Here is an 18,232-nt window from a genome sequence, read left to right as displayed (position 1 = left end):
TTATATAATAAAAAATAATAAAATAATAAGTGTTATAATCATTCCGTGCATCGTACGGGTTATATGCTATTAAATAATGAGTTAAAAAGTTCTAAAAATTTCGTCCCCCATAATATGATGAAATGTACTATAATCCCTGAATCATTGATTTTCTCAACAGGCCATTCATTTACATACATGGATTGGGCTTTTGTGGCCCAGCCCAATCTAGTCAGGCCACACACTACCGACAGTCATTGATTTATAAAAACAAGTAAAATTATTTTACACATTATAATAAATATTGACTTTCCCCGGTCAAATTTATCGAAATTGTGACTAACATTTCCGTACTATTTTTCTAGAATTTATATAATCGTAATAATTCTATTAAAAATAAATAAATATATCTTTTAATAATATTATTACTATCATATTTCCATTTATAATATTTATAGTGATTATAATAATCAGAATGTGATATTATTTGATTCAACTTATTTCGGGCTATTCTTCAATGGCAATTATTAAAAACTCGACTCATTTTTTATGAGATCGAATTTGAAAAATAAAAATTTGGTCATTAACGTAATCGATTTTGACTCGACTCGTTTAAAACTCGAAATAAATAAGGAAAAACTTGACTTCTCACGTTGTTTAGAAAGACAAAGATTTTTGAGAATTTACCAATAATAATAATTTTTCTAATTTTTTTTTGTGATTTTACTATTTTTTATTTATTTTGCAAAAATACGGAATCAACAAGATATGCAACTAGTTGAATAAAATTTTTTGGTTGCAGGTAGTTGCATAAACTCGCCGAATGTTACAACCAGTTGATTTAAGTTGCTAAAAACCGTATTTTACAAAAAAATTTTGAAAAATAGTTTTTTGATATTTATAAATATTTTTAAAAAATTACAGTATTTTTGCATAATTTTTTTACATTTAGGTATTTTTCAAAAAAATCCAAGTTTTTTTGTAAGGAAACTGAGCAGGCATCCGCGTGACACGTAACTTTGGTTAGAAGTTTAGAACATAATACCTTCTGACAGCTCGCAGCTGCTCTAGATAAATTACCACTACTACTACTTAATTTATTTATAGCTCCATACGTTCACATCACAAGTCTTCCTATTTAAAATTTGAAATATACCAATTCGTCTTTTTTCTCCTTCAGATTATTTTCCTTCTCCCTTCCTCCTGATTCATCCAATTGGAACAGATAGAGAGAGAGAAAGGAGAGAGATACATAGAGAAGAGAGAGAGATTCAGGGAGAGAAGAGAGAGAGAGATTCAGGGAGAGAGAGGAGAGAGATTAAGGGAGAGAAGAGAGAGAGAGAGATTCAGGGAGAGAAGAGAGAGAGAGATTCAGGGAGAGAAGAGAGAGAGATTCAGGGAGAGAAGAGAGAGAGAGAGATTCAGGGAGAGAAGAGAGAGAGAGATAGATTCAGGGAGAGAGAGGGGAGAGAGAGAGAGAGGAGCAATGAGTCTCATTAATTGTCCAATTAACAACTCATTCATATACAACAACACACTGTGTGCTTGTAATCCAGGTTACCTATACAACACAACTACAAAAACATGTTCACTATTTCAATCTGATGCCACCGATTGGGCACGAATCGATTCCGGTTTCGATAAGCAGGACTTCTACTCCTACAAAATTCCTGAAGTGTTTTCGTTGAATGCGATCACTAAGTTTACTCAATCGCAGGCGATTTTACTTGAAACTACACTCCTTTTGCTGTTGACTTGGTTAATCTTCTGTTTTTTAGCTCGATTCGGTAGTCTTGGTGATGGTAGAACTCCCTGGTTTAAGATTAGGTGGTGGATTAGTCGCTTAGATTTCATGTACGCTACTCGCCATTTGCTGGTATATTCCGGATTCTTATCTGTCTTGTTTTTTTGCTTGATTGATATTTGTGTTTTAATTGCGATTTTATTGAATTTTATTTATTTAGCTTAATTTGATTTTACTGTTGTAGAGCTACCACCGCATTGGTTTCTTAGTTGTTTGTGAGTTTAATTTATTCTGATTTTTGTTTAATTAAAGTCTAGCCTTTTTCCGCTACGATTTTGGTTGCGTTAGGTTTGATTGTGTTATAGACTTGATTGTGTTATAGACTTGATTGTGTTATAGACTTGTAGTTGCACATTGCTTGATTACTTCATTACATACCTCTCGATTTAGATTGTTTTTTTCATATTATTGTTTGAAATCTGATTTTTCTATAGATTATCATACTAGTCATCGCTAAAAATTTTAAGCTAAGTAGATGTAATAATATATTTATAGGAAAGAAGCCAAGAAGGTGTAAATCTCAATAGTTGCCTATATATACAAATTCTTTTTGATTCTTATTACATCCATCCATAGATGAATTTGATACTAGTTTATCTAGGGGTCGCGGACTCGCACGTGGGTCATTCAAAACCCATACATGATATTTGGTTCTGAAATTCAATCTTCCAAACTCATACCTTAAACCCCCAAGGTATGGGTTTTTGATACTCTAGTGGGGAGGTGGGTACGAAACATGGGTATGAGAATCAAATATATTTTTCATTTTGTATATAATTCTTTGTAAATATTTAATACAAAATTAAATCGATAAATCAAAACAACATAAAATTAAAATTATATTAATTTTTTAAATTAATAAAAATAATAAATTAATAATATTTTAATTAAATATATTTATTCCACCACTCAACCAAACACATGATATCAAGAATGATATCTTAACCCTATAGCACCTTAACCCGATTTCTCATTCCAACCCAATAACACTTTCCGAACCAAACGACCCCCTATATCTATAATAACTGGAATGTTATTAAAAATTAAAATAAATAGTTATAAACCAACAAAATTACTTAATTGCTAAACTACAACTACTAGAGATAGTCTTTTGTGACTATGACAGCCTATTCTTCTAAACTATGACCACAACTCATTCCTAATAATTTTATTATTTTTATTATAAATATATAATAGTTATATATTTATACAAATAGAGTTAAGTTCTATGGATAATATATAATATATTTTATTAAAATTATTATATAATTGGATAATTTAAATATTAACGAGAACCTGTGCATCATACAGGGTTTAACTAGTATCATTAAAGAGTCGGAATTTTAAAACAAAAATTACTCCTTTTAATTTTGGAATGACTCCTTATGAAAAATATATTAAGTTTCTCTCTTTACATTTTGTTATATGGATATTTACAGGGATTTAATTGAATTAAACTGCCTGAAACCACACCTTATAAAAAACCTGGAGCTTGAGCTTTTTGTTAACTAATTATCCGAGGTTTGAAGCTAAACCAACATATTTCTTTGTTTTACTTAGAGTTTGCTATTACAAATCAAGTTGTGCTTGGTTGAATGAGCTGGAGCCAGAGCTTGTTCATAAATAAGTTGGCGGTTGTAATAAATATATAAGAGCTATTTAAAATTCTTACTATACGAACATAGTTTTCTTTAACAAATTGGAAAACAATTTCTTTGAGGAGCAATAAGCAGAGCCTAGAAATATAAACTTATAATGGTGGATGTGTTTTGAGCTTGTTATTGATGCAGAGCATAACAAATTCAATTACTTGTTAATTATTCTATATTATAATTAATATATAAATATGTTCAGTAATTAATAATTATATTGTCTTGTAAGGAATATAATAGATTTACAGTTGTAGTTAAGTAATAGATATTACTTAATAATAAAATGATTGTTTTCTTATGTCTAGGATTTGACTTGTTCTCCAAATCTAGGGTGTGTATTTAAGCAATTATTGTCATTATTGTTAGCAAAGATGAATATAATGATTTGATGTTAATTGGATTAATTCGAGGATTTATTTGTAACTCTATCGGTTATTCGTGGAAATTGTTTTTTTAATCCGATGTTTTACCCTTTTCCATCACTTGCCATATATCAGAAACTGTTAAATATATGATCCTATTGGGGCCTTTCTCTAACACCTTAAGATTTTAGATGAGCTCGTTACTCAACATGGTATCAGAGCTTAGGCTGACAGACAATCCCCAAAGATGGGCGCCGGTGTTCCACTCTTCGACCCATAAATGGGCTTCGAGTGAGGGGGAGTGTTAACTATATGATCCTATTGGGGATTTCCTCTAACACTTTAAGGTTTTAGATGAGCTGGTTACTCAACAGAAACTGCTATCAAGAGCCATTGTTCCTCCACCCGAACACCATAAACCCTTGCTAGTCACCATCAGTCATGAACCACAAAAACCGTCTTTAGCCACTGCAGCCTCTCTCTGGAAAAGTTTTGAGTGCTTCTAAAACTAGTATTGCTGCATTCCATTAAAATTTTATTGGACACATGTCACGGAGAAAAAATACTAGCTATAGTTGATTTTGAAATAGCATGCGCAGATGCGCTATGAAGCAACTTCAGATTTTTTTGAATATGCTATATTTTTCTCCTGAGTATATATAGAATATTTTGGATGATATAAAGAATGTCAATGGTAATAATGTGATGATTGAAAAAATTGGATGATTTATAAGAAAGAATAATACTACTTGACATCACTCTTGGATTTGAAAAAATGAAAAAGGATGCACCATGCAAGATTTGATTGCTTCAAAAGAAATGACTATCATAATAATAGCGAGCACATTCTTGGTTTCTGACAAATATCTGGATGGCTTTGTTGTACATGACTTCGCGGCTTAATTGTAAATGACCCCGTCAACAATCAAATGTGGAAATTTGTAAATTTCAGAAGATTATATGGCTTCAAAATCACTGGAAAGTAAGGTGCGGCACTGTGATTTCAATATTCCGCAATGCTCGACTTCCTGATTATATATCTCAGTGACTTTCATTCATGTCCATCTCATATAGAGTCATGTTCAGTATTTTTGGTTATTATAAAACTCGTGGTCGAGTTTTGTCCAAAGGAGAATGGCGAGGAGCATAAAATAAATTATTTATTTGCTAATTATATTATATTATTCTAGTGAAGAATATTTTAGATATATGGTAATAGATAAATAATAGGTATTAGTTAATAATAAAAGAATTTCTCTCCTTTTATCTAGGATTTGAGATGTTCTCCAAGTTAGGATACCTGATAAGTGATATTAAAGCGATTGTTATCATTACTATTAGCAGAGTTGACAATTATTATATGATTTTTATTTTATTAAATATGATGATTTATTTGTCACTACCAATTCTATGTGGAGATAGATTTTTATCCTATGTTTTACCTTTTTCCAACCCCTATCTTACATCAGTATAATCAAACTCAACCAGAACCTAGCCTATTTGAACTTCGGCTTTATTTAAGTTCGGTTACAGTTCTTTGAAAACACAATTTTTAACACTTATGCATGCGCTTGTTAGCTCTTAAGATAATTAAGATAGAAACTATGATAAAAACAAATAATAGAGGGTCCTGCTCATATAGCTTCTAAGGTGCTTTCAAGTCTACCTTAACCTTAAAAAATGAAAAGTAGTACTTGCATATTCTTTTTGTTCATGGATATACTAAGGTTTACGAATTCCTACTGGAGGTCCTTTAGGGACTATCAGTCTCCCTAGTAGATATCTTAGTTTTTTAGTGCTGATCTAAATGTTTGTACTCCTTGATTGTGTTGTCTGTTCTTATTTCATTTATATTGCGAACTGACATTGTTTGATAAAATAATCGTTCCAAGGAAAATAGGAACAAGAGCATCATTAGTAGCAGACATATTGCTAAGTATGAGGTGGTTTATCTAATGGGTCTGCTGTCTAATGTACCAAACTAGGTTAATAAAGCACCGAGTTCTCAGGCTTAGTTTGCAATGGCTAGATTATGCTTGAGTAGGAAGTGATGTGAATTAGAAATAGGTTTCTTAGGAAAGGCAGAAATATTGTGAATTTGATGATTTTTCCCTAATATTCTTAATGTCTCTATTAAGGTCATGTCCTTTTTCTTATATGTAGAATGATGCACATAATAGTTCCTAATACTTCAATTTTTCAGCGGAGTTTGATTGTCACTCAATAGCTTAAGATAACCTATTTATATGTATGTTTTTTCTTTCTCTAGGATGACCAGAAGGTAGTTGTGAAACGTAAAACAGAGCTTGGAGGAACCCTCTCAATTGCAAGTTGGATCCTTGTTATTGGTTTATTTGCTACGTAAGTGATTGATATATACTTTTATGCCAATTAGCAATATATAGTTGCAGTTCGGTAGTATGATATGTATGAACTAGATTATAATGTCTTTTGTATCCAAGTTCATCCCCGTTTCCCCCTTTTTCTGTGGTGAAAAATATAAATTGCAGACATGAAGTGATCGGAATGCTTACTTATTGCAGGTTGCTCTACCAATTTCTTTCAAAGAGAAGTATTGAGGTGCATAACATGAGAGCAACAAATTCCCCTGATTTGGCTTCCTTCAACAATGATATGGAATTCAATATAACAACAATTTCTAGTATGAGTTGTTCACATTTTCTTGGCATTGGTAATTTAGTTACTGGGAGTCCAGGGTTCATTGCCCAGAGGGTTGCGCCTTTGTCAACTTTTGTAAACTATTCTTGTCATAACTCAACCATGGGACCAACTATAGTTTTTAAATGCATCAAGTGTCAGCTTATTCAAGACTATACGTTTATCTCGTGGAATTTTGTTGATCGTCCAAATGACCCAGCAAGTGCCGTTGGTTTTCAATTTAATCTCACCATGACTGATCATGCCAGTAAAAAACGTATGAGTTTAGTCAGTGGAACATTAAAGAACGGAAGCAATATGGATAATAAACCAATTACTTTCAGAGGAGTTGATCCAAATATATTGAAATTTAATTTGTTTCCTAGGATATACCGTAATTTGCATGATCTGAAACTCATCCAGCCTCTTTTCCATGAGTTTCTTCCTGGTTCATATAACAGTGAGATAAATCCGCTCAAGGACTCCCTTCAAAGCTCTACCGCTGGAGTGGTCAATGTCACAATTTCTATCAATTTTTTGTCTGCTTATGTCGTGGAGATCGATGATGAAAAAATCATGGGGCCTGGTGAGCAACTTCATTCTAGCTGTTAAATTTACCAGTTTGTGTAAATTTAGTAAAATAAAATTCTCTATTTGGTTCATTCTCCTATTTATCTGCATGGACTTCCGAGGATCAATTTTCTGGCATTAAATTGTCTTGTGAAATTGATGCTAGTGAAGCTCCTATCTGATCAATTTATCTTTTGTTTAAAATTTGATGGCACGTAAAATGTAAATTATGATAAGGAATCAATTGTGAGGAAGATGTTTGTGTACTAGGTTACCCTGGTTGAAATTATATATTAAAAAAATGCAAAGTTTATAATGTAGTGAAAAGTTCCATAAGCGTAAAATATATGATTAAGTAGATATTTTTTGGTTTAATGGTTTTCGGTATACTTAAGCTCTCAATGCGATTTATAAATTGTTTAATATAGTTTCCTTTTCTAAGTGAATTTGATTTTACTTTAGCACTCAGAAAATTTGAAACGTTAGAGTAGTAAAAACAAGTACGTAGTATACGATATTTTACAGTGATTCAGTAGATACTCTCAAGCTACTCTAGCAACTCAGCTCTTGAAACTTAAGTACTGATGCAAACTCCCTGCCTTATGTGAAGAAACCTTACACAAATGCTACAATGGTCTGGGTGGTTTTAAAATCATCTTACTAGTCTCTTTGCATAGCACAGATTTATACTTTTTTGTACTAGCATATAATAATATTGCTCTAGAGTCGTCCCTTGCAATTACATTCTGATAAAATGACTCTTATATTATTATCTTTAAATGCAGTGAGCTTCCTTGCAGATCTTGGTGGCCTTTATTGCATTAGTGTCGGCATTTTTTTCTTCTTATTGGTGCAAGTATGGTTTATCATATCTTCAATTTTATGCACATTGTCCCCTCTCCCTTACCCCTTATGTCGATTGTCACCTTATTATTATCTACTCTTATATTTACATCTTGAACAACTGTGTGTAATAGTTTATGTACATCTCTCCCTTTTCTCTTATTGTTCCAACTCTTTGTTTGTAGTGTGAATACAGAGTCAAGAAGCTCCGCAATGAGGATAGCGTAATGAGAAATATCAGAAGTAAACAGAAAGCTAAAAAAAACTGGAATAAAGTAAGCTCTCTTATTTGAGCCTGCTGGTAGTACTCTACTATGTTGGACGTATATGTCCAACACTTAACTATTTTACTTTAATTAAGTGTTAAGGAAATGAATCCTGTTTTTCTTTTTTGTCATTTAGTTGAGAAAATATGTGAAATACACATGGAACTGTAGCTCATTGGATGACAACTATAAAAGTCTCGACACAGACATTTGTTGCACCGGGATGAAGATGAATTCTTCTCATAAAGAAAAATCGTCACAAAAGAAAAGGCTGCCTATCAAAATGGACACAATTAGCTTCAATAGAAAAGTCACCTTACCCAGTGAAAAGGTAATGATTTTCTATACATACCACACAAACATATGTGCCAAACTGCCTAAACTTTATGTTCCTTTAGCACTCTTCGGCTAACATGTACTGATAAACAATCGAAATAAAAATAAGAATAATACAAGGCACATAAACCTTTTATTACAAGGGCTAGTTATTGTCAATATTTTAAATTATGTAAATTATTTAATTAATACATTTTTCATGATCATATTCATATGGTAAATCTGTAGATTCCACATCATATTAATTTAGATTTAGATATTCATTATGTTTTTCGGGATTTGAGGCCTAGGTTTGACTTGTTGAGATTTAAACAGGCTTGGGAGGACTTAGTAATTTTAACCCGTTAAAAGTAGCAGTCATAATGGAAATGAAGTACACGTACCATCAATATAATTTTGGTTCCTAGGTTAAAAAAATTGCAAGTTGGATAGCTGGATGACTGGGTTCTGAACAGAAAGATTACCTGATCCTTCATTGTGTTTCTAGTGAACACTATGTTTCTCTTTAAGTTTTTGTATCTTAATTTTCCAACCCTATTTTATCTCTATCTATTTTACTAAAAATTACTTAATTTTCAGTATATCGTTATGGTGGATAATCTCAAATAAATTTGAGCTGATAGGTTACACTTAGAAACTCTAGAAGTGAAAATTGCTGACAACTAAAACTATATAACTATCTGAGGTTCACAACATTTTTCACACGAGCACCTAGAATTTAGAACAGAAGTGCCGTATATCGAGACGTATTAGAACAAAGTTATAAAAAATAGATTTTTTAACTTAAGGTGCATGATTAATATTATATTCTCCTGACCTTCAGGTTGAGAGGAAGGAGGTGCATCAGAATGTCAGAGCTGATAAAATTCGTACAGCTGGGGGTAGTACCCTTCCTCTTCCTCCACCACCTTCATTAGGTATCTAATAGCTCTCAAGTTTGGGGCTCCATCTTTCTCAAGTTTGCTACTTGCCACATATATTTCTTTTTTCTCAACTCTTTTCTAAATATTCTTGTTGCTTTATTTTAGCAGAATATAAAGCTGGTTCTGACGTAACCCTAACTGAAATCCAAAAGCAACTTCAAGTTTTGTTTGAATACAATATGAAATTGAGAGAGAATATGGACATTGCACAGTCTATGATCAATGATTTAACATCAAAAGGTTTACATCCGGACCTGGATAAATCAAGTGAGACATTGCATGGATCACGTGGGTGAAGCGTCGTCAGCTAAAGATATGTGGTACATATAGTGCATTGGAAAACTCATAGAAATTGGTTGCAAGATTTGGCTTCTTTGGCTGGAATTTCTTTACATTGATTTCCACAAGGAAATTTAGGCTCGAGGATGGACTTCTGTGACAGCCTATGGTCTTCATCTTACTTGCATACCTTGCATAGTTAGTTTTTCCTATGTATTGGGCTTGGAGGGTTTAGTGTGGAGTTTAGAATTTGGGAGGTTGTTATCGCACATATTGGTTAATTGGGGTTTAGTAGAACAGTTTGTTATATTTATATACACAATATTCCCATGTGATACATACACGAGACTCAGATTCGAGTCCGTAACTGTTTGTTTTTTACTTAAGACCCGAGAGACTGTTGTGTTGGTATAAGTGCCTCAACATGGACTAAGACGTGGGGCTCTTTCGATAATAGCTGATGAATGCAAGAGCTACTTAGGTAGAGCTATTGTTATTAGTTGCTAATACCAATCCTGGGCAGCTAGAACTGATAGTCAGCTTCTGAAAATGTTATATGACTTGCTTGTCATCGGGTTTCATTGTCTTGAGCTTGTGAAATGTTGTATGATTGTCTATCCATAAATTCTTACTAATTTATGGATAAACAGTCATCATCTTCGTCTCTTCCTTCTTTTCCCTAGAAATTCAGTTAGAGCTTGAACCTGCAGATTTCAGAAGGAATTCTATTATTCATTTATTCTCTATCCAATACAAGGCTCCGACATTTGGTGATATCGTATACCTTGATACATTTCCAGGTCAGTGTTGAACATGCCCAACTTCTCCGACATATGGTGATATCGTATACCTTGATACATTTCCAGGTCAGTGTTGAACATGCCCGACTTCTCCGGTGGAAAGTTAGAGCCACTTAATCTTGAGCTTTCTAGTGCCTCGAAAGATCAATGGTAAGGGAGCTTTGTAAAATGTCTCTTTAATGGGTGAAGGCCAGCTTTATTATGTTTCGAGGCCTAGCTTGAGCTCCTTTAGCATAAATTTCCTATAGATCTCTTTAAGGGGTAGCTCTATTGTTAACATCGAGGGACCTCATCGTTCTCTTCAAATGTTCATATCCTACCTAGTGGCTGACGCTACACTTGTGAAGGATTTGTTTAGAATTTCGGGGTGAGCAATAACCGAACTGGGAAAATAAGAGGTTAGCATAAGCTAGCTATCTGTGCTAACTACTGGAGGGATTTGATTAAAGTGTTATTATATAATACTAAGAATGTGTTTGGTATTGCTGTTGCAGATAACAACAGCATTTTTTCGCTGAATACGGTTAAAAAATAGTTTAGTAAAATTTAAAAACTGCTTTTCAAAAAAAGTGTTTTTGACCTAAAAATTGTTATTAGAGAAAGCAAATCCCCCATGTTTTTAGAAAAAACTATTTTTCAGTTGCGAGAAGCGATGCTGATTTCACTATCAAAACTTACCAAAAAAACATCATTATTTTTAATTTTTGCATCAAAATATATACATATTAAAAAAATTACCAAACAGTCATCTGATTTTTACAACATTTTTTTCAGCAACATTTTTTCTAACAACACAATAATTTTCAACAGCAATCGCGATGCACGAGTCTTTATTAATATTTTTATTTTATATTATTTAAAATTATAGTAAATTTCTTTTGGGAATCAAACCTAAATCTTGGATAATGTATGAATAATAACATAAATATTTGCTCTTGGATAATGTATAAATAATAACATAAATATTTGCTGTTGGTGGGGTTCAAACCTGAAAATTTTAACAGTGTATAAATAATAATATAAATATTTATTATTGACGGGGTTGAAACTTTAGAATTTGAGTAGTATATATATTTTTAATATTTTTGAATCTAACCATCCCGATCACTTAAAAAACGCTTACCAGATTATAAGTGACGGATGGATGCAAATGTACAATTATAGATCGATGCAAATTCGGTGATAATGTATATCATTGGATGACAAATGAAATTTATGATTGTGTGGCTCACCGGAAAGTTAGATAATATTAGTATATCACAATGCAATGATTAATAAGAAAGGTTTCCGTATAAATACATATTCTCTGACAATGTCGACAAATAACAACCATAATAAATACATACACATATCACATATGCACCACATCAATTTGTTATGGAGAATTTATCAAAATATTAACTTTTCTAATTTTTTTTGCGATTTTACTATTTTCTGATTTTTTTGCAAAAAAACGGAATCAACCAAAATCAACCAGATATGCAACTAGTTGAATAAAGTTTTTTTGGTTGATTTGAGATTGCATTTAGTTGCAGAAACTCGTCAAAGTTTGCATACAGTTGATTTCAGTTGCTAAAAAACCGTATTTTTGCAAATTCTTTTGAAAAAGAGTATTTTTATTAATTAAAAAGAAGTTTTTTAATTTTTTAAAAAATGACAATAATTTTACAAAAATATTTTTAGACTTGAGTATTTTTCAAAAAAACCGTTTATAATACTCTTACAAATTAGAACTCAATTCAAATAAGCCGACTCTTGTATTTGTCATTCTCTGCTGTCTCTATCATATCATTTCATCATTTGTTGGTCTGCGTTTTTCCTGTGTTTTCTTTACTCCCATTCTTATCCTTATAACATGTTCATTTTTTAACGAGAATCGAACAGTCTACTCTCTCCGTCCCATAATATTCCTCTGCATTCCATAATATTCTTCCCGTTTTGACTTTTCGTAGTGTTTATGGTAAACGATTGATTACTAATTTACGTCTAATCTATAAGATCAAACATACTCATAAGTGATTTTGTTGGATTCGTATTTATGAGTAATTTAATATAACGAAGTTTTTATATTTAATAATAATACGAAATTAAATATATTAAAAATCAAAATTGTGCATTGACAACCGTGTCCAACACAAATAGTTGTCCACTTACATTTTGAATGTCACTATTCAAATTATAAAATTTAGTTTATATTTTCAAGATGAATTTTACACCACACACAGTTATTATATTACTCCCTCTGTTTCATTTTATCTGTCGCTTGGCTTTTCAGCACATATCTCAAGATGCATTGACCGCATAGTAAAAAATATCATTTTTAATTTATTTTTTTTGTAAATAAAAATTTAAATTATATATATTTATTCAAAAAAAGAAAATTTCAAAAATTATTATTTTAACTATTCATTCAAAACACTTAGAAATGAGAGCAAAAAAATTAAAAGACTATTAAAAAGAAATAGAGGAGTATTAGTTTCTATTTAGAAGGTTAACTCTCTACCGTAAATAATTGTGTAATTAATGTAGTTAATGCAATAAATATGATAACTATTATAATTTTTTTAATATTGTTACACTTTCTTAATATGCGTAATTTTTTAAAAGCGGACAGTTATATTGAGACGGAGGGAGTAATATATATATCCTTTTTTTTAATTTGAATCAAATAATTTAACTGTGTAATACAAATTTTACTACATAATTCTTAATGAGAATCGAACTTGTAACTTATTCGTATTAGTATATATATCTATCTTTTATTTTTTTTTAATTCGAATCTAATAATTCAACTGTGTAATTGTACAAGTTTTATTACAGAATTCTTAACAAACTTCCGAAATTTAACATGATATTCTATTCATTTAATCCGGAGTACATTGAAATATGTGAGATAACAAAAAATCTCGTTTTAGATCAAGAAAAAAAAATTATTTCCCAAATTTATTATTTTATTAGAATTAAAAATAGGGCTTTTTTGAAAAATACCCAACACTAAAAACATTTTTACAAAAATACTGTCATTTTTAAAAAAAATTGCAAAAATACATTTAAATTTGTAAAAATACTATTTTTCGTTTTTTTTTGCAAAAATACGTTTTTTTGGCAACCGGAATCAACTGGATGCAATTTTGACGGATTTTTGCAACTACATGCAACCTCTAATCAACCAAAAAAACTTTATTCAACTAGTTGTATATTCGGTTGATTTTTGTTTGATTATGGTTGATTCCGTATTTTTACAAAAAAAATCAGAAAATAGTAAAATCGCAAAAAAAAACAGAAAATGGATATTTTTGATAAATTCTCTTAAAAATATAATATTCTTATTTTGTGAAAACCTAGAAGATGTTTTTTAACAAATTTATTATTTTATCGATTATTATTTAATCGACGATAATCCAACAATCCGGTACGTATTATTGGCAAGGGTGTTTTGGACACTCATTTAGTCATTTTGATCTTCATCATCACCAATATCTTGATATATATAACTTCATATACACAAACACACACACATCTCATGGCAGTGTTTCTGTACCATGTAGTGGGAGATCTAACAGTAGGCAAGCCAGAGCAAGTAGAATTTACGGAGACAGAGACGGTGGAGGCAGCAATAAAAGCCATCGGAGAATCAACAGAAGGTGGCATAGCAGTGTGGAAACAGAGGAAGAGATCTGTTACTGAGAATGCTGATTTAAGACAGAACAGGTTCATTGGTATACTTAACTCACTTGATATTGTTGCTTTTTTAGCAAGGGAAGAATCTTTGGCTGATCAACATAAGGCTTTGCAGACTCCTGTTGGTCAGGTTGTTGTTCCTAACAATTTCTTGCTCAAACAACTTGATCCTGCTACTAGGTAACTCTTCTTTCTTAGTACAACTAACTAGTATGTGTACGTGTTGAACAGTACAAGATCCTGTTTGAGGCCTCACTCTGACACCTTAAGATCCTGTTTATCCTGTTTGAGACTTTGCTCTGACACCTTAAGATCCTATCCTATACTCTGACACCTTAAGATCCTATCCTATCCTGTTTGAGGCCTTACTCTGACACCTTAAGATTCTGTTTATCCCGTTTGAGACTTTACTCTGATGCCTTAAGATTCTATTTATCTTGTTTGAGGCCTTACTCTGACTTTGAGGCTTACTTTGACACCTTAAGATTTTAGAAAGAATGGTTAATTAACAATATCATGTACAAAATGGAAAAAGATACATGGATGACTCTTAAATGGAGTAGTATATGTTTCGCAATATGTAAGTTTTACATATTGCGGAACATATAGTAAAACAAGTATAGTAATCAATTAGTACTCCTTTGAAGAGTATTGTGTATGTCATGTTTGGAGTCAAAATGAGTTAAAATGAGAACTGAGCGGATGAGTTGTACGGTGAACTTGGTGATTTGGATGCAAGTTGCTAGTGATTTGTGCTGAAATCTTGATATTACCATTTTCGAGTATAGAAATCATTAGTTTTCACTCTTCTCATTTTAAGTGGTTCACATTTGAGCATTTGTCTATGAATATATGTTATGTTATGGACAATGGTATTGTGATGTTGAATTTATATGCAGATTTTGAATTTGTTTATCTAGTAGTAGTGTTTATTTTGAATGAAGTCGAGGTGAAGTTGGCAATGTACAGTGTAGTTAATTGGCTAGAAAAGGGGCGAAAAGGGGGATCGGACATTTTGCTCTGTAAACAAGGTTAGTGAATGCAAGAGATGTAAAGTGGTAGACTTTTAGTTGGTGTACCTAGGTACATATATCTGGCAGTACAAAAGACCATGCCTATAAACTGTTGCTGTCACTGAATTACAACCATCTGAACATGTAAATCTGTTCTGTTGAAGGGCGCGAAATTTGGGTTTTAAAAAGAGGGTGAAGTTTCGAATTGTCTATACTTGCAGTAAAGGGAAATACTAAGCCTGTAATCCACTTGTGTAGCAGATTGCTCCTAGCTTGGCAACTTCCTTCAATTAGGATTTACTCTACCATCTACATAGCGGACCGTACATGCCCAATTATGACAATTTCCCGGTGCTCCTCTCTTAGTTAAGCACTTGTACTAACATTCTGAGACCAGTATCCTAGGGGAAATGGTTGACAAAAGGCTAAATTTATCCGATGAAGCTGCACTGAAGTATGACTTAATTTTTGCCTAATATTCCATGAGCTAAAAGGAGAAGAAAAGAGTTGGTAGTATGATTAGTGATTAAAGCAACATGGCTTTTAAGCAAGTGAAGCACAATCGTGGAAAAGAGCTAGGTATATGCGGATATCTGGGATTTCAAGTCTGCTACTTCTGTAGATAAAGCAAGACCCTGTGATAGTAACATGATAATAATGGTTAGTTTGACATTGGACTGCATTCATGTGAGTGTAAACTGTAAATCATCACATCAATTTAGAGAATATTTATGTGTCTAGTAGCAATGTGTACGATAAATTTGTAGATTGATGACAGAAGTATAAATTAAAACCCTTATACAACACTCCCCAAGTGAACATTCTCTTCATGTCTGATCAGTATCTTTTTATTCTCCTACATCTTTAATAAACGTAGAGATATGTATCATATCTGGCCTCTAGAATTATCTATATCTTCCATGTTGGTTCTCTCACACTGTTTCTTTTTGGGTTTTACATGATATGGAGTTTTGTAGTAAATTCGACTTATGTATCCTTACAAAATGTGAGAGAACCAACATGGAGTTTTGTAGTAAATTCGACTTTCACTAACCATCTTTGCATCATTGCATTGTAGTAAATGAAGTGAGCACACACAAGACCATGTTGGTATTGTTGGAAAGTGCCAATATCACTTTCACTAACCTTCTTTTCTGATATAAATTGATTTTCACATCACACAAGGCAAAACATTCTTTTGAGTATTGCTTTTGTTATTGTTTCATGCTCTATTATTAGAATTAAGACTGTAATGCTTAAAATTAGGAGTTAGACAAACTTCTTCTAATGTACTAATTGTTTTACCTTATGCTAGCTAGCACAAATCTTAGATTTCATAAACTTTCTGTTTCTATGCTAGATTAATAGATGCACTCGAGATGATGAAGCAAGGTGTTCGACGTCTCCTTGTTCCTAAAAGTATAGGATGGAGAGGCATGAGCAAGCGATTTTCCATTTTATATAATGGCAAGTGGCTGAAGAACATTGACAATTCTAGCGGCAACAATATCAACTCTGTTGCGAATGCACGCCCATCCTCTTCCACAACCATTATTAGAGACAAGTTTTGTTGCCTGTCGAGAGAGGATGTAATTTGTTTCCTTATTGGCTGCCTTGGTGCCCTAGCACCGCTTCCTCTCTCCTCCATAGACTCTGTTGGAGCCATAAATCTAAATTATTGTTCTATTGAGGCATCTGTCCCGGCAATTGAAGCCATCAGGAAGGTTCCGCATGATCCAAGTGCAGTGGCAGTTGTGGAGTCTACACCAGATGGTGAATATACGATCATTGGAGATATATCAGCCACAAAACTTTGGAAATGTGATTACTTAGCTGCAGCATGGGCACTCGCAAATCTCTCTGCAGGACAGTTTGTGATGGGGGTCGAGGATAATCCCTCAAGATTGCTTCCCGGTTTTTCTGTTGATCAAATAGCCAATAATGGTGGTAACAATGCAGGTCCAGTAAAGCAGAGGAAATTTAGCAGTAGAAGTATCGGCTTCTTCAGCAATTCAAGCCCAAGTTTCGGGATAGGTAGGAGTATGTATCGAGGAAGAAGTGCTCCCTTAACATGTAAAGTAACTAGTTCCTTGGCAGCAGTCATGGCGCAAATGTTATCTCACAGAACAACCCATGTGTGGGTGACTGAGGCCGAAAACGAGGATGTTTTGGTGGGGGTGGTCAGCTATGGTGACATCTTAGCTGCTGTTACCAAACAACCTCCTGCAGCTATACCTGAAACTCAGATATCCTAATGAAAAACCGAAATTTCTACGTCTGTCTCAGTCTCTCAGAGTGTCTTGCATTCAGATGATGTATTGTTCATGATGTTCATACATTTTTAGTATATTTCTGCATATGATAAAACAATCTGTGTTGGCTTCTTGTATCATTTCTGATGCAAACTTGTGTAGTTAGCTGTCTGGTTTGATGGTTTGTTCTTTATTCTTTGTAGATTACAGGAGATTCTAAAGTTCTTGTCATATAAATAAAATACATTATTAAAAATAGTTTTGAATATATTAAGATTTGGAATTATTGTTATAATTGTGATTATTATATCCTATAAATTGTGGTTTGGTCACATGGTCAAATTTATCATTTCAGATGTATTTTTAAAGGTTATATCTTTTAAATAATATTAAATACAAATAATATATTGTTAAATGGAGTTATCCCACATCGTTTTTGGGGGCAGATTATAAGCGGCAAGATAATTTCATAATTACGAGTTCTTTTGGAATATGCCCAAAACCAAACTCGTACGGGCTCGGTCCAAAATAAATAATATCATACTAATGTGGCGTTAGCTCTGTTCAGCAAAAACAAACAAGTGGTATCAAATTTTCAGGTCGTAAATATCCATCACAACAAGCAAAAGGCCGGTGGACCTTTTAGTATGGGCCTAGATGGAGTCAGAAATTAGAAGGATTCCGATATGGGTCAAAGGGAAAAATAAGGCAAATCAGACAGATGTCAAGAGTTCGACATGTGAAGTGAGAGATTGTTAGGAGTTATCCACATCATTTGGGGGGCATATTGTTATAATATAAAAGTCAGATATCT

General features: G+C 32.6%; 2 protein-coding genes and 1 long non-coding RNA gene across 5 annotated transcripts; 2 read left to right on the top strand and 1 right to left on the bottom strand.

Moving 5' to 3' along the window:
* Positions 1 to 1,069: 1,069 nt before the first annotated feature.
* Positions 1,070 to 10,053, top strand: LOC141659606 (uncharacterized). Of its 3 annotated transcripts, none has more exons than XM_074466569.1 (8): positions 1,070 to 1,855; positions 6,067 to 6,158; positions 6,341 to 7,041; positions 7,811 to 7,881; positions 8,054 to 8,143; positions 8,271 to 8,465; positions 9,294 to 9,387; positions 9,502 to 10,053. In XM_074466569.1, exons 1-8 carry the CDS (start codon positions 1,466 to 1,468, stop codon positions 9,687 to 9,689), a joined length of 1,821 nt encoding a protein of 606 aa, XP_074322670.1. In that variant the 5' UTR covers positions 1,070 to 1,465; the 3' UTR covers positions 9,690 to 10,053. The 3 variants fall into 3 exon arrangements, with proteins under 3 accessions (XP_074322670.1, XP_074322669.1, XP_074322671.1); XM_074466568.1 differs by having other exon boundaries at positions 9,499 to 10,053; XM_074466570.1 differs by lacking the exon at positions 1,070 to 1,855 and adding an exon at positions 1,904 to 4,784 and having other exon boundaries at positions 9,499 to 10,053.
* LOC141659607 (uncharacterized) lies at positions 9,960 to 10,882 on the bottom strand. Its single transcript, XR_012549815.1, has 2 exons — positions 10,457 to 10,882; positions 9,960 to 10,376 (listed from the first exon to the last, which is right to left on the bottom strand). It is a non-coding gene; the product is annotated as an uncharacterized LOC141659607 (long non-coding RNA).
* Positions 10,883 to 13,908: 3,026 nt separating this feature from the next.
* On the top strand, positions 13,909 to 17,676 carry LOC141659605 (CBS domain-containing protein CBSX6). The gene is made up of 2 exons (XM_074466567.1): positions 13,909 to 14,333; positions 16,527 to 17,676. Exons 1-2 carry the CDS (start codon positions 13,996 to 13,998, stop codon positions 17,419 to 17,421), a joined length of 1,233 nt encoding a protein of 410 aa, XP_074322668.1. The 5' UTR covers positions 13,909 to 13,995; the 3' UTR covers positions 17,422 to 17,676.
* The last annotated feature ends 556 nt before the right edge of the window (positions 17,677 to 18,232 follow it).

The sequence above is a fragment of the Apium graveolens genome, chromosome 5 (genome assembly GCF_009905375.1).
Source record: "Apium graveolens cultivar Ventura chromosome 5, ASM990537v1, whole genome shotgun sequence".
NCBI lineage: Eukaryota > Viridiplantae > Streptophyta > Magnoliopsida > Apiales > Apiaceae > Apium > Apium graveolens.
Note: the sequence above shows the minus strand (reverse complement) of the source record. Positions and strands in the feature narration are given on the sequence as shown.

What these genes read in the sequence shown, in the direction of transcription:
- LOC141659606 (XM_074466568.1), top strand. Translation starts at nt 1,466, where the DNA reads ATGAGTCTCATTAATTGTCCAATTAACAACTCATTCATATACAACAAC. An exon ending in TGAAAAAATCATGGGGCCTG is followed by an intron (nt 7,042 to 7,810) that starts GTGAGCAACTTC and finishes CTTTAAATGCAG; the next exon opens with TGAGCTTCCTTGCAGATCTT. An exon ending in TCCTCCACCACCTTCATTAG is followed by an intron (nt 9,388 to 9,498) that starts GTATCTAATAGC and finishes GCTTTATTTTAG; the next exon opens with CAGAATATAAAGCTGGTTCT.
- LOC141659605 (XM_074466567.1), top strand. Translation starts at nt 13,996, where the DNA reads ATGGCAGTGTTTCTGTACCATGTAGTGGGAGATCTAACAGTAGGCAAG. An exon ending in CAACTTGATCCTGCTACTAG is followed by an intron (nt 14,334 to 16,526) that starts GTAACTCTTCTT and finishes TTTCTATGCTAG; the next exon opens with ATTAATAGATGCACTCGAGA.